The sequence below is a fragment of the Portunus trituberculatus genome, chromosome 2 (assembly GCF_017591435.1).
Source record: "Portunus trituberculatus isolate SZX2019 chromosome 2, ASM1759143v1, whole genome shotgun sequence".
Lineage (NCBI taxonomy): Eukaryota > Metazoa > Arthropoda > Malacostraca > Decapoda > Portunidae > Portunus > Portunus trituberculatus.
In genome coordinates, this window is record NC_059256.1 from 10,173,738 (window position 1) to 10,188,802 (window position 15,065).

The 15,065-nt window shown below is 44.8% G+C and overlaps 1 protein-coding gene across 6 annotated transcripts in view; it reads right to left on the minus strand.

Annotated features, from left to right (window-relative positions):
• Nucleotides 1–15,065, minus strand: part of LOC123505447 (calcium-transporting ATPase sarcoplasmic/endoplasmic reticulum type-like) — a 44,126-nt gene that overhangs the window by 11,584 nt on the left and 17,477 nt on the right. For 3 of the 6 annotated variants that reach the window (XM_045256764.1, XM_045256782.1, XM_045256773.1), the window contains exons 5-10: nt 11,688–11,826; nt 10,675–10,817; nt 8,038–8,128; nt 5,468–7,514; nt 5,128–5,245; nt 4,522–4,639 (exon numbers count right to left, since the gene is read on the minus strand). In XM_045256764.1, the coding sequence (XP_045112699.1) occupies nt 4,522–4,639; nt 5,128–5,245; nt 5,468–7,514; nt 8,038–8,128; nt 10,675–10,817; nt 11,688–11,826 (2,656 nt within the window). Of the gene's footprint in view, nt 1–794; nt 4,640–5,127; nt 5,246–5,467; nt 7,515–8,037; nt 8,129–10,674; nt 10,818–11,687; nt 11,827–15,065 lie in introns of those variants that run through there. The other 3 variants (XM_045256740.1, XM_045256755.1, XR_006675138.1) reach the window with 2 other exon arrangements.

Consider the following 15,065-nt stretch of genomic DNA (forward strand, 5'->3'; position numbering starts at 1 on the left):
GAGGACTGTGAGGTGAAAGGGGTGATGAAATGGTGATAATGGAAGGAGGAGGAGGAGGAGGAAAAAAGGAGGAAAATATGAGGAAAAAGGAGGAAAATGAGGAAAATATGAGGAAAAGAAGGAAAAAGGAGGAAAATGAAAAAGAGGGAGGAAAAAGGAGGAAAATATGATGAAAAATGAAAAAGGAGGAAAAATGAGGAAAAATGAGGAAAAGGAGGAAAAGGAAAAAGGAGGAAAATAGGAGGAAAATGAAAAAAGGAGGAAAATATGAGGAAAAGGAGAAAATATGAAAAGGAAAAATTACAAAAAGAGGAGAAAAGAGGAAGGAGGAGGAAATAACGACAGGAAAGGAGGAAAAAGGAGGAAAACAGGAGGAAAAAGGAAGAAAAGGAGGAAAATGAAAAAGGAGGAAAATATGAGGAAAAATGACGAAAAAGGAAGAAAATAATGAAAATAGAAGAAAAAAAAGGAGAGGAGGAAATTTAGAAAGGAAAAGAGGAAAATTAGGAAAATATGAAGGAAAAAGGAAAAAAAAGAAAATGAGGAAAATGATGAAAAAAACAAGAAAAAGAGGAGGAAAATTAAAAAGGAAAATGAGGAAAAAATGAGGAAAATGAGGCAGATAATGAACAAGGAATGATAAATATGAGTAAAAATATGAGGTGGGTATTTTATTAACAGACATTTACATCTCATGAGAGAGAGAGAGAGAGAGAGAGAGAGAGAGAGAGAGAGAGAGAGAGAGAGAGAGAGAGAGAATAAAATAATGCAATAACTGGAATAAACGGTCACTATTTCACTTTTTTTCTGGGGTTTTATTGGTCAAGGAAGAAAAAAAATGTCTAATTCTTCTTAAAAACATGCATAACCCTTCCTAACGCCAACATACAGGACAAAAAAAGAGAGAGAGAGAGAGAATTTTCCTTCACCGCGCATCTCTCTCAACATAACGTCTACACTGAGAGAGAGAGAGAGAGAGAGAGTGAGTTTCCGTTTGTGTTTCTCTCTCTCACTCTCTCTCTCTCTCTCTCTACATGCACTGGTAGTTTAATTGTAGTAGTATTTGTTTCCTTAGGGAGTGTCGAGACGGGAGGAGGGGTACACTGGGGGGGGTCATAAGTCACAAATATGGTCATTTTGTACACGCGAAGGGGATTAAATTGTTTATCCGCCAACAGAGACGATTAGCCAAGTTCTAAAGAGTATTTGTCCTGTTGGTAATGCGGACTTGTTAACATGTCACTAGAATTACTGAAACATCTTTAAAATCCCGCGTCACTTCAACTAGAGCCTTTAAAAAGTGTGTTTGTCCTGCTGATAATGTAGAAAACTTGTTAACATGTCACTAGAAATACAGAAAACACCCTTAAAAACCCACGTCACTTCAACTAGACCCCTTTGAAAAGAGAATTTGTCCTGGTGATATACAGAAACACCCTTAAAAACCCATCACTTCAACTAGACCCCTTTGAAAAGAGAATTTGTCCTCGTGATATACAGAAACACCCTTAAAAACCCACATCACTTCAACTAGACCCCTTTAAAAAGATAATTTGTCCTGGTGATATACAGAAAACACCCTTAAAAACCCATTACTTCAACTAGACCCCTTTAAAAAGAGAATTTGTCTTGGTGATACCCAAAAACACCCTTAAAAACCCATTACTTCAACTAGACACCTTTAAAGAGAGTATTTGTCCTGGTGATATACAGAAACACCCTTAAAAACCCATTACTTCAACTAGACCCCTTAGAAAAGAGAATTTGTCCTCGTGATATACAGAAACACCCTTAAAAACCCATCACTTCAACTAGACCCCTTTGAAAAGAGAATTTGTCCTCGTGATATACAGAAACACCCTTAAAAACCCATTACTTCAACTAGACCCTTTAAAAGAGAATTTGTCCTCGTGATATACAGAAACACCCTTAAAAACCAACGTCACTTCAACTAGACCCCTTTAAAATGAGAATTTGTCCTCGTGATATACAGAAAACACCCTTAAAAACCCATCACTTCAACTAGATCCCTTTGAAAAGAGAATTTGTCCTCGTGATATACAGAAACACCCTTAAAAACCCATTACTTCAACTAGACCCATTTAAAATGAGAATTTGTCCTCGTGATATACAGAAACACCCTTAAAAACCCATTACTTCAACTAGACCCCTTTGAAAATAGTGAAGATGCTGCGGGTAAGTGTTTCAGGAGGCGGACATAAGAGAGAGGGCGTGTTAGCGGGTGTGGTGAACGCTTTGGTGACTTATGACGCCCCAAGTGTACAGCATGGGCCAGACACACAGACATACGGACAGGATGTGTCAGGGGGGGGGGGGGTTTATACAAAAGTCAGTATCTACAACAAAATATCGAGTAATAACAGTGATAATAACAATGGCTTGGTGAATTAGGGAGAGATAATTACCTTCTTCAAATATTGCACTGAGAAATATCTTTTTTTTTTTATTTAAGAGAAAAAATTGAGTTTAAGGAAAAATTTATATTACATTAAAGGGAAAAAAATGCTTAAAATATTTTCAGAAAGGGGAAAATGGAAACGAATTTGAGGACATTATTTTTGTATAGGGAAAGAAATTTTGAACCACAGAGGGAGGACGAGGAGAAATAAATAAATTAAATAGTTAAACAGGGAAACAATTCTAACCTGAGGGAAAAAAGGGGAAAAAAGCCTACTTGGGGAAACAGGGGATAAACTAACAGGAAATACCACTAACAGGAAAAAAAATTGGGGAAAATACCGGGAAAATAACGATAAATGGGGAAAAAATGGGAAAATAACACCAACATCAAAACATCTTGAGTAAAAATGAGGAAAAATATGGAAACGTTGAAATTTACAGGAAAAAACATCAAAATTTACGGGAAAATATACCACTGAAACATCATTAGTGGGGGAAAAAATGGAAAAACAACATCATCACTATATCTTCAGTAAACAATTGGGAAAACACGAAAAAAAATTAGGAAAAACTTTATAATTTACTATAATTTACAGGAAAAAAAAGGAAAATTTGAACTTGACGTGAAAAAAAATAATGAACCTAAATTATGAAATGCGTAACTTTTAAAAATTTTCCCTTGATCAATGAGGTACTCCGGAGGGGGGGGAGGGGGGGAGGGGAGCTGCTACTGGGGTCAGGGGTTGGGGGACGGGGACAGAGTAGGGCAGGTGCAAGCTGGGTAGTGGTGGATGGTGCATACAACACCCACCTCTAAACACAGCACAGCACCACAGCACCACAGCACAGGAGAGGCACGCAGTTAGTCACCACAGTCATAATTTGAGTCACTGGCCTGTACTTGACATTTTGCTCTCTCAGTCACTTCTTTCCAAGGCTCCATTTGTAGAAACTCGTGTTTTTTAAGGTTCTGGTGACAGATTGGCAAGATTTCTGATGTGTTAAGGGGAGGAAACTGCCTTAAAATCCCAGCTAGTTGTGGTTTTGAAGGTATTTTTAAGGTTATGATGTATTAACGTGAGGAAACTGCCTTAAAATCCCAGATAGTTGTGGTTTTTTGGGTATTTTTAAGGTTCTGGTGTATTAAGGGAAGGAAATTGCCTTAAAATACCAGCTAGTTGTGGTTTTGAGGGTATTTTTAAGGTTCTGGTGATAGTTTGCAAGATTTCAGGTGTATTAAGGGAAGAAAACTGCCTTGAAATCCCATCTAGTTGTCTCGATGGCCTTGCAAACTTGTCATAGTGCAGGAATAAAGGATTTTTAAGATTTCTAGTTGATTAAAAGGAGAAACTGTCTTGAAATCCTGGCGCAGTTGTCTCGATGGCCTTGGAAAATTGTCTTGGTGAGAGAACAAAGTGTTTCTGAACATGGCCAAAGACTTTTTCAGAGTGTCACTAATCGAACGACTTTTTTGTTCGAGTTTCTTGAGTCGTGTCACCGTTTTCCATCTGCGTTTTAGTTCGAATCTACCGGACGATTGTTTGTCTTCCGGCGCACACACATACATACACACATATGCACATACACACATGTATGCGTTTCCCTGCGCACATCACAGAAACCATGTGCGTTTGCAATTCACAGCACATCTGTATGCCTTGCCACGCCACACACCATAGGCACTGTACACACACACACACGCACACACACACACACACACACACCCAGAAAGCAATAATGAACAGCATGGCAGCAGTAGAAAGGCAACAGGCAACTTAGAAATTGAGCACTGTTGTTTTCTGACCCTACACACACACACACACACACACACACTCTCTCTCTCTCTCTCTCTCTCTCTGTCAAAACCGCTTTAAAAACACCCACCCAGACCAAACAGCTTCTTATCAACTCAACACACGGGCGGGGCAGGGAGGGATGGGGACGAGAGGGAAGAGGCGCGGCACAGGGCAGGACGAGAAGGGTGGAACGGGGAACCGAGAAATCGAAAGGCAGGTTAGAAAGGGTCAATCTTGATGTAGGTGAAGTAAATCGCCCAAGCCACGACAATCCAGTGGCAACGCAAGAGGGAGGTTGTCTCACCATCAGTGTAGTTACGTGCCAGGAACTTCAGGCTCTCGTCCAGCAGTAGCACTGGCAGGGAAATCTTCAACACCGCTAGCCACTGGTGTCCCGTCAGAGGCATTACCTGGAACACAGTCTGCACCACACGCCATGGTTCGGTTAGTGGTGTTGTCAGGGTTGGTAGTGGTGTGTGGGTGTTTTGTGTGTGTTTTTGGGTGTTGTGGTGTCTAGGGGTGTGTGTGTGTGTTTGGGTGTTGTGGTGTTGTGTTTTGGGTGTTGTTTATGTGTTTGTTTTTTTCAAGGTTGGTGTGTGTGTGTGTGTGTGTAGGGGGTGTTGCGTGTGTCTTGCGTGTTTGGGTGTTGTGGGGGTGTTGTGTGCATATTTTTTGATGTTGTGGAGTGTGTAGATGTGTTTTGGTGTTGTGGTGTGTATGCTTATCACTTCTAAACATAAACATAAATAATTAAATAAATAAATGAAAATCTGCAATAGAAAAATTAATCTTGAGCTTCGTTCTTACATACACACACACACACACACACACACACACACACACACACACACACACACAGATACAGTCAGACAGACAGACATACATACATACAGACAGAAGCAACACTCACGCTGAGAATGTCAACATAGAGGATGATGAAGTGAAGAGTCATGGAGAGGGCCATAGCTGCCAGCAGCCAGAAGTTGACCCAGGGAGGCATCACCATCAGGGACTGGTTCTCAGACAAGCTGTGCACAGAGAAAACACACTCATTGTACTGATGCTGATGATGATACTCTGTGTGTTGTGTGTGTGTGTGTGTGTGTGTGTGTGTGTGTGTGTGTGTGTGTGTGTGTGGCAATACATGACTCAAGTATCAATATATTCATTTCACTATTTCCTTCAATGTGTGTGTGTGTGTGTGTGTGTGTGTGTGTGTGTGTGTGTGTGTGTGTGTGTGTGTTGCTGACCTGTTGAGGGCGTTGAGCATCTCGATGGTGACAAGGACAGACAGGGCCATGGTCATGGGGGCCGGGTGGCTGAAGATGCCACAGTCCAGGCCCTCGAAGTTCTCGGTGTCACCCAGGCAGGAGAGGTGGTGGGACAGCTGGTAGTAGTTGAGCTGTGGGCCGGTGGGGTCATACATGAACCACCAGGAGGCAGCGAACACAGTGGCGGCGCCCACATAGCCACCGATGGCCATGTAGCGGAAGAACAGCCAGCCGGAGATGAGGGACTCATCAGACTTCCTGGGGGGCTTCTCCATGATGTCCAGGTCAGGGGGGTTGAAGCCCAGGGCGGTGGCGGGCAGACCGTCAGTCACCAGGTTCACCCACAGCAGCTGCACGGGGATGAGCGCCTCGGGCAGGCCCAGGGCGGCCGTCAGGAAGATGGAGACCACCTCACCAATGTTTGAGGAGATGAGGTAACGGATGAACTGCTTCATGTTGTTGTAGATGGCACGGCCCTCCTCCACTGCCGCCACGATGGATGAGAAGTTGTCGTCAGCCAGCACCATCTCAGAGGCAGACTTGGCCACGGCTGTGCCGGAACCCATGGCAATGCCGATCTCAGCCTTCTTCAGGGCTGGCGCATCATTCACACCATCACCAGTCATGGCAGAGATCTCGTTCTTGTTCTGCAGGTACTCCACAATCTTGGACTTGTGGAAGGGCTCCACACGGGAGAAGAGTCGGGCACGCATGCAGGCCTCCTGCTGCTCTGCAGGGGACAGCTCATCAAACTCCCTGCCGGCGTAGGACAAGCCGAAGGTATCCTCATTCTCGCTGAACACACCGATGCGGCGGCAGATAGCCTCAGCAGTGGCCTTGTTGTCGCCAGTGATGACAATGACACGAATACCGGCGTCACGGCACCGCTGGATGGAGTCCTTCACCTCAGTCCTGGGGGGGTCCAGCATGCCCACCACGCCCACAAAGGTCATGTTCACCTCGTAGGTGTAGAACTTGTTGGACTCTCCCAGGTCCATGTCCTCAGGCTTGGGGGGGTTGTCCAGGGTGGCCAGGGCCAGGCAACGCAGGGTGTCGCGGCCGCAGCCGTAGTCCCTGGTGACGGCCAGGATCTTGTCCTTCACGCCGGCAGTGAGTGGCACCTTCTGAGTGCCGACACGCACGTGGGTGCAGCGGTCCAGCACGCCCTCAGGGGCACCCTTGCAGAACATCTTGGGGCCGCTGCCCAGGCGGGTGGGCTTGATTGGGGTGCAGAATGATGACATGGACTTGCGGTCACGGGAGAACTCCAGAGTGAACTCCTTCTTCCACTTGGTCTCCATGTCCTGGCGGGCCACGATGGCGGTGGAGCGGCGGTCCAGGCCGATCTTGGACATGTTGTAGGGGTTGATCTTCTCACCCAGCACGATGAGGGCCGTCTCGGTGGCCTCGCCGACCTTCTCAAACATGTTCTTGAACTCGTTGAAGTCAATGGAGGAGTCGTTGCACATGATGGAGATGGTGGCCAGCTCCTGCAGGCCCTCATAGTCAGCGCCCTTCACCTTGGCTCCCTTGAAGTACACGTCACCGATGGGCTCGTAGGTGGAGCCGGTGATCTCAAACTCCAGCAGGCTGCAGTCGTTGCCCTCCACCTTGTCCATGATGAACATGCGGGACACGGACATCATGTTGGTGGTGAGGGTGCCGGTCTTGTCGGAGCAGATGACGGAGGTGCAGCCCAGGGTCTCCACGGAGGGCAGGGACCTCACGATGGCGTTCTTCTTGGCCATGCGGCGTGTGCCCAGGGCCAGGCAGGTGGTGATGACAGCTGGCAGACCCTCAGGGATGGCAGCCACAGCCAGGGCCACAGCAATCTTGAAGTAGTAGATGGCACCCTTGATCCAGGAGCCGCCGTGGGCCGGGTCGTTGAAGTGGCCGATGTTGATGGCCCACACAGCCACACAGATGATGGAGATCACCTTGGACAGCTGCTCACCAAACTCATCCAGCTTCTGCTGCAGTGGTGTCTTGATCTCCTCAGTCTCAGCCATCTGGGTACGGATCTTACCTGTGGGACACACACACACACATCACCATCATAGTACCACAACCACCACCACTACCTGCCCACCCTGCCACTGCCCCTCATATACCAACAGCCCTGCCAGCCCCCAGTGAAGAGGAGACTCAGACACTAGCCAGCCACCACCCACTAGCCCCACCCCACTTCACTACTGTCCCAAGGAATAAAACTGAACCAACTCCCACCTCAGTTCCCCATCCCCTGGTATGACAAGTAACACTAAGGTGCAAAGGAGTTATAAGCTTCAATGTGTGTGTTTGCAAGGTTCCAGTGAGAGTTTGACAGGCTGAAGTGGAAGATAGTGGTGTTTGCAAGGTTCCAGAGATAGTTTGACAGGCTGCACTGAAAGTTATTGGTGTTTTGAAGGTTCCAGAGATAGTTTGACAGGCTGCAGTGGAAGTTATTGGTGTTTTGAAGGTTCCAGAGATAGTTTGACAGACTGCACTGAAAGTTGTACTGAAATTATTGTGTTTTTAAGGGTGTTTTTATGGTTCCAGTGTGTCCTCACCAATGGCAGTGTTGAGGCCAGTGCCGACGACAACACCACGGGCCTTGCCAGCAGCAACATTGGTACCAGAGAAAAGGATGTTCTTCTTATCCTGTGAGGGAAGCAAAGAGTGAGAAAATGAACAGGTAGTGGCTGAAAATACAACACAAACACACACACACATACACACACACACAAATACTTAACTTAAACATACAGACTTCATAGCAAATACATACTCATACAAGTGCATAGAAATAAATACAATAAATAGAGTAAATTTTTTGGTTCCAGTGAGAGTTTGACAGGCTGCAGTGGAAGTTATTGGTGTTTTGAAGGTTCCAGTGATAGTTTGACAGGCTGCAGTGGAAGTTATTGGTGTTTTGAAGGTTCCAGTGATAGTTTGACAGGCTGCAGTGGAAGTTATTGGTGTTTTGAAGGTTCCAGTGATAGTTTGACAGGCTGCAGTGGAAGTTATTGGTGTTTTGAAGGTTCCAGTGATAGTTTGACAGGCTGCAGTGGAAGTTATTGGTGTTTTGAAGGTTCCAGGGATAGTTTGACAGGCTGCAGTGGAAGTTATTGGTGTTTTGAAGGTTCCAGTGATAGTTTGACAGGCTGCAGTGGAAGTTATTGGTGTTTTGAAGGTTCCAGTGATAGTTTGACAGGCTGCAGTGGAAGTTATTGGTGTTTTGAAGGTTCCAGTGATAGTTTGACAGGCTGCAGTGGAAGTTATTGGTGTTTTGAAGGTTCCAGTGATAGTTTGACGGAGTGTATTGAAAGTTATTGATGTTTTTCAAGAGTGTTTACATGATTCTATGATAAAAGACTGAGAAAAGAAGAGATGCAGTTATTGGAGTTTTTAAGGGTGTTTTCATGACAGGAGGCAACTAAACACACAGAAACGACTAGTGTGAATAAGGAAATAGATGAACACCCACTTGATCCAATGTGAAGCTTATAAAAATTCACAGAGAGAGAGAGAGAGAGAGCAAAGAATTTCAGAGTATGGGGAACTAACAGCATGAAAAACAATGACTTAGAGAATAGTGAAGAAACGATGCCTTTAATAATAGAAGCTTTACAACAACACAGCAACATGCATTACCACAAAACATGCCAAAATAATGCATATCCAGGTGTGTATGTGTGTGTGTGTGTGTGTGTACGTGTCCACAATGCTGTATTACGCAAGTCACTTCAATGTATACTTAAGATTATGCATATTTAGTGCGTACATTTCATTACTTAGTGCATTATTAGCGCTGTGAGTTATACAGACGACATACGCACATACAGACAGACACGCGTACGCCAGCTTACATAATGCTAATGAGGCAAAACTAGGCTATATTTACTGGGCCTCAGACAGAGAGAGAGAGAGAGAGAGAGAGAGAGAGAGAGAGAGAGAGAGAGAGAGAGAGAGAGAGAGAGAGAGAGAGAGAGAGAGAGAGAGAGAGAGAATACCCAGAAATTAATCAATTCACCCATTGAAATTTAGACAAAAAAAGAGAGAAAGAGAGAGAGAGAGAGAGAGAGAGAGAGAGAGAGAGAGAGAGAGAGAGAGAGAGAGAGAGAGAGAGAGCAGAGGCAAGTGCATAAGAGCTAATTAATAAACATTTTACCTGAATTATGGACCTTGCAATATTTCCTCCTTCTTTGTCTGACAGCTTGTAATATTAAGTCAGAAATTTAAACACACACACACACACACACACACACACACATACAGATATATCGCTAGCACATACATAGTGGCAGGGGTGGGATAAACACACGCACACGCACACACACACTGATATATCGCTAGCACACACATGGTGGCAGGGGTGGGATAAACACACACACACACACACACACACACACACACACACACACACACACACACACACACACAAGTTATTTATTTAAGCATAAAAAATTCTATAGTTTAAATTCTTGTTGTGTGTGTGTGTGTGTGTGTGTGTGTGTGTGTGTGTGTGTGTGTGTGCGTGTGTGTGTAAAGGGTTGACACACAGATAAATGTAATATAGTAAAACAGTTATAAATTAGTGCATTATGGGTAACATGAGAGAGAGAGAGAGAGAGAGAGAGAGAGAGAGAGAGAGAGAGAGAGAGAGAGAGAGAGAGAGAGAGAGAGAGAGAGAGAGAGGACAAAAAGAGGAAAGACTGGAAGAAGGAAACGAAATGATAAGAGAGAGAGATAGAAAGAAAAATAGAGAAAAATGAAGACAATGAATAAAAGAAAGAAAGAAAGAAAGAAAGAAAGAGAGAGAGAAGAAAGGACACAACAATGAAAGAAAATAAACACACACACACACACACACACACACACACACACACACACACACACACACACACACACACAATAGAAAAGTACTTAAGTATTTTGAGTAGTAGTAGTAGTAGTAGTAGTAGTAGTAGTAGTAGTAGTAGTAGTAGTAGTGGTGGTGGTGGTGGAGGATGATAAACAAGATAGAGAAGAGTGATAAAGATAAGGGGAGAGAGAGAGAGAGAGAGAGAGAGAGAGAGAGAGAGAGAGAGAGAGAGAGAGAGAGAGAGAGAGAGAGAAACAGACTGAGAAAGCAAGAGAAAAAAAAATAAGGAAAAATTTCACACACACACACACACACAGACACACACAGACAGACAGACACACACCTGGTTGACAGCCTTGGGGTCTGGAATAGCGTCAGTGTGCTTGATAACAGACACAGACTCGCCGGTAAGGATGGACTGGTCAATGCGGAGAGTGGTGGAGTAAATCTTGATGAGGCGAAGGTCAGCTGGGATCTTGTCACCCACTGCGGAGAGACGATGGGGCTAAGTGGACCGGGGTTTGGTGCAGGTGGAGAGACAGAGACAGAGACAGAGAGAGAGAGAGAGAGAAGCTTACCTAAAAAACCATAACCACTTGTACTACACTCTACAGAATCTTAAAAACACCCTTTCATTTACACCAGGCAAACTAACATTAAAATTTTTCAAAACCAAGTCATTTAGAAGTTTGGGTGTCAGGTGACGTATGGGTAAGCAAAGTTAGGTTAGATGATGCAGTGATATGAGGTGAGGCAAGGCAGGGCAGGGCAGGGCGGGCAGGGCGGGAGGGAAGGGTGGGGGACATTGGGACACAGTGATGCAGGGCTGGACAGGATGGGATGTGATGGGACAAGGCTGTGACGAGACTGGGGCAGGCTGGAACACAATGACATGGGGCTGGAGCAGGCTGGGACAGTGGTACAGGTTCAGTGACATGGCCAGGGGGAGGATGGGATGTGATGGGACAGATGTGAGGCTGGGACAAGGCTGTGACGAGACTGGGGCAGGCTGGAACACAATGACATGGGGCTGGAGCAGGCTGGGACAGTGGTACAGGTTCAGTGACATGGCCTGGGGGAGGATGGGATGTGATGAGACAGTGATGTGAGGCTGGGACAAGGCTGTGACGAGACTGGGCAGGCTGGAACAGTGGTACAGGTTCAGAGACAAGGCCTGGGGAGGATGGGACACACTGATGGAGGTCAGTGAAGAGAGGCTGGGACAGAATGGGGCAGAGACATACAGCTTCAGTGATACAGGCTGGGGTAGACGTGACAATGATATGGGTTAAGTAATACAGGCTGGGGCAGGGTGGGACACATTGCTGGGGGTCAGTGAAGAGGGGCGGGGCTTACCAGACACTTCCACAACATCGCCGGGCACAATCTCCCTGGCTCTAATCTTCTGCACACCGGCCTTGTTGGCGCGGATCACTTTGCCCATCTCTGGCTCATATTCCTTCAGGGCCTCGATGGCAGACTCCGCGTTCCTTTCCTGTAGACAAAATCACCACAATGAACCGCTGGCTGCTTCTTATCACTGTTGATTTTGTAAGAGGGGAACAAAAGGCCAAAATTGTAAACCACTTCCCCGCAGCTCCTTCACTAAATTTGCAAGAGATCTAGTTGAAGTGCTGCGGGTTTTTAAGGGTGTTTCTGTGATTCGAGTGACATGTTAACAAGGTTTGTGCATTACCAACAGGACAGATACTCTTTTTCAAGGCTCTAGTTGAAGTGACGCGGGTTTTTAAGGGATCTAGTTGAAGTGAAATAGATTCTTAAGGGTGTTTCTGTGATTCTAGTGACATATCAACAAGTTTTCTGCATTATCAACAGGACAAATACTCTTTTTCAAGGCTCTAGTTGAAGTGACGCGAGTTTTTAAAGGCTCTAGTTGAAGTGAAATAGATTCTTAAGGGTGTTTCTGTGATTCTAGTGACATATCAACAAGTTTTCTGCATTATCAACAGGACAAATACTCTTTTTCAAGGCTCTAGTTGAAGTGACGCGGGTTTTTAAGGGATCTAGTTGAAGTGAAACAGATTCTTAAGGGTGTTTCTGTGATTCTAGTGACATATCAACAAGTTTTCTGCATTATCAACAGGACAAATACTCTTGTTAAAGGCTCTAGTTGAAGTGACGCGGGTTTTTAAGGGATCTAGTTGAAGTGAAATAGATTCTTAAGGGTGTTTCTGTGATTCTAGTGACATATCAACAAGTTTTCTGCATTATCAACAGGACAAATACTCTTTTTAAAGGCTCTAGTTGAAGTGACGCGGGTTTTTAAAGGCTCTAGTTGAAGTGAAACAGATTCTTAAGGGTGTTTCTGTGATTCTAGTGACATATCAACAAGTTTTCTGCATTATCAACAGGACAAATACTCTTTTTAAAGGCTCTAGTTGAAGTGACGCGGGTTTTTAAGGGCTCTAGTTGAAGTGAAACAGATTCTTAAGGGTGTTTCTGTGATTCTAGTGACATATTAAGAAGTTTTTTGCATTATCACCAGGACAAATACTCTTTTTAAAGGCTCTAGTTGAAGTGACACGAGTTTTTAAGGGTGTTTTTGTAATTCTAGTGAACACCACAATGAACCGCTGGCTTGTTATCACTTGTCGTTTTGGGTTCATTACGTGCATGTGTGTCAGTGAATATGTTTTAATTTTATTTTCCGTGCCACTGTCAAATATTTACCTTGAATTCCTTCTTCCTGTGTTCCCTTTCCGTGTTCTCTCATAAACTAACCAACACCAACACAAACGATTGAACAAGAACCCCCACTAAGATGACAGTCCCCAAACAGGTCCGAGAGAGTTAGCCAGATGAATGGGATGTCTTGAAAAACACACACACACACACACACACACCAGAGAATAGATAAAAATGGAGAGAGAGAGAGAGAGAGAGAGAGAGAGAGAGACACACACACACACACACACACAGACAAAACAGCTTAATGTACTGCTGCGCTTGTGTTGTTATCAATGTACATGAAGTTATTGTTTAATCAGTTAATATCTTCCCTCTTATATTTTTGCGCCTTACTGTCAAATATTTACTTTCCACCTCTTGTAACGCTATCAAATCTCCAGGCTTCTCTAATCTGGCCTCTAAATTAAAAGAAAAATACAGCCTCTCCTTATCTCTGTCTGTTTGTCTGTCTGTATGTCTGTGTGTCTGTGTTTGTGTGTCTCTGTCTATCTGTCTGTCCGTTTGGCTGTGTGTCTCTGTCTCTGTCTGTTTGTCTGTCTGTCTCTCTGTATCTGTCTGTCTGTCTGTGTCTGTGTGTCTCTGTCTATCTGTCTGTCTGTCTGTCTGTCTCTCTCTGTCTGTCCGTCTGTTTGTCTCTCTATCTGTTTGTTTGTCTGTGTCTCTGTCTATCTGTCTGTTTGTGTTTGTCTGTTTGTGTCTCTGTCTGTCTGTGTATGTCTGTGTTTGTGTGTCTCTGTCTGTCTGTCTGTCTCTCTCTCTCTCTCTCTCTCTCTCTCTCTCTCTCTCTCTCTCTCTAAAATAAAATAATAGAATTTCAGGGCTAAAGAAAATGTTTTTTATGGCACCCCCTATCTCAAAGCCCACCCGCTAGGAAACCATTGCCCCGAGTGAGGAAACCCATCCTGCACTCCGACCGTGGACAGGATTCGAACCCGTGCGCTTGGAGACCCCTCGGACCCCAAAGTATGCAGGATACCACAATATTTCACCTCCTACCTATTTTGTGCACCATTAGACCATTAGGACATTAGGAAGGGTGTATGGAGGTCAAAAGGTTAATGGCCACAGTCTTCACTATTTTAACCCCTTCAGTACTGGGACACATTTTTACCTTGAGTTTTGTGTACCATTAGACCATTAGGACATTAGGAAGGGTGTATGGAGGTCACAAGATTAATGGCCACAGTCTTCACTATTTTAACCCCTTCAGTACTGGGACACATTTTTACCTTGAGATTTGTGTACCATTAGACCATTAGGACATTAGGAAGGGTGTATGGAGGTCACAAGATTAATGGCCACAGTCTTCACTATTTTAACCCCTTCAGTACTGGGACACATTTTTACCTTGAGATTTGTGCACCATTAGACCATTTTATTGACATTAGGAAGGGTGTATGGAGGTCACAAGATTAATGGCCACAGTCTTCACTATTCTATTCCCCGACGTAAGTTTCTGAAGCTGTATGATATCACGAAATAGTTAGCAGAATTAGATGACCCCGTTCGTGACTTGTCCTAGTTCAGCCTATCTGCTTAGTGTTAGCTGACCCCGTTCGTGAGTCGCCCTTGTTCACCCTATCTGTTTAGTGCTAGTTGACCCCGTTCGTGAGTCGCCCTTGTTCACCCTATCTGTTTAGTGCTAGTTGACCCGGTTCGTGACTTGTCCTAGTTCAGCCTATGTGTTTAGTGTTAGTTGACCCCGTTCGTGAGTCGCCCTTGTTCACCCTATGTGTTTAGTGTTAGTTGACCCGGTTCGTGACTTGTCCTTGTTCATCCTATCTGTTTAGTGTTAGTTGACCCAGTTCGTGACTTGTCCTAGTTCAGCCTATCCGTTTAGTGTTAGTTGACCCCATTCGTGAGTTCTCGTTAGTGTTTCTCCTCCCGATCCCTGAGCTGTCCTTGTGGTAAGCGCGTGGGTCAACAGACAACGCGTATTAATCAAGTCAGCCGCCGTGGTACAGTTGAACCATGCGTGCTTTGGGGCTACGAGGGGTCTCCAAGCGCACCTTTAGCCCATCAACT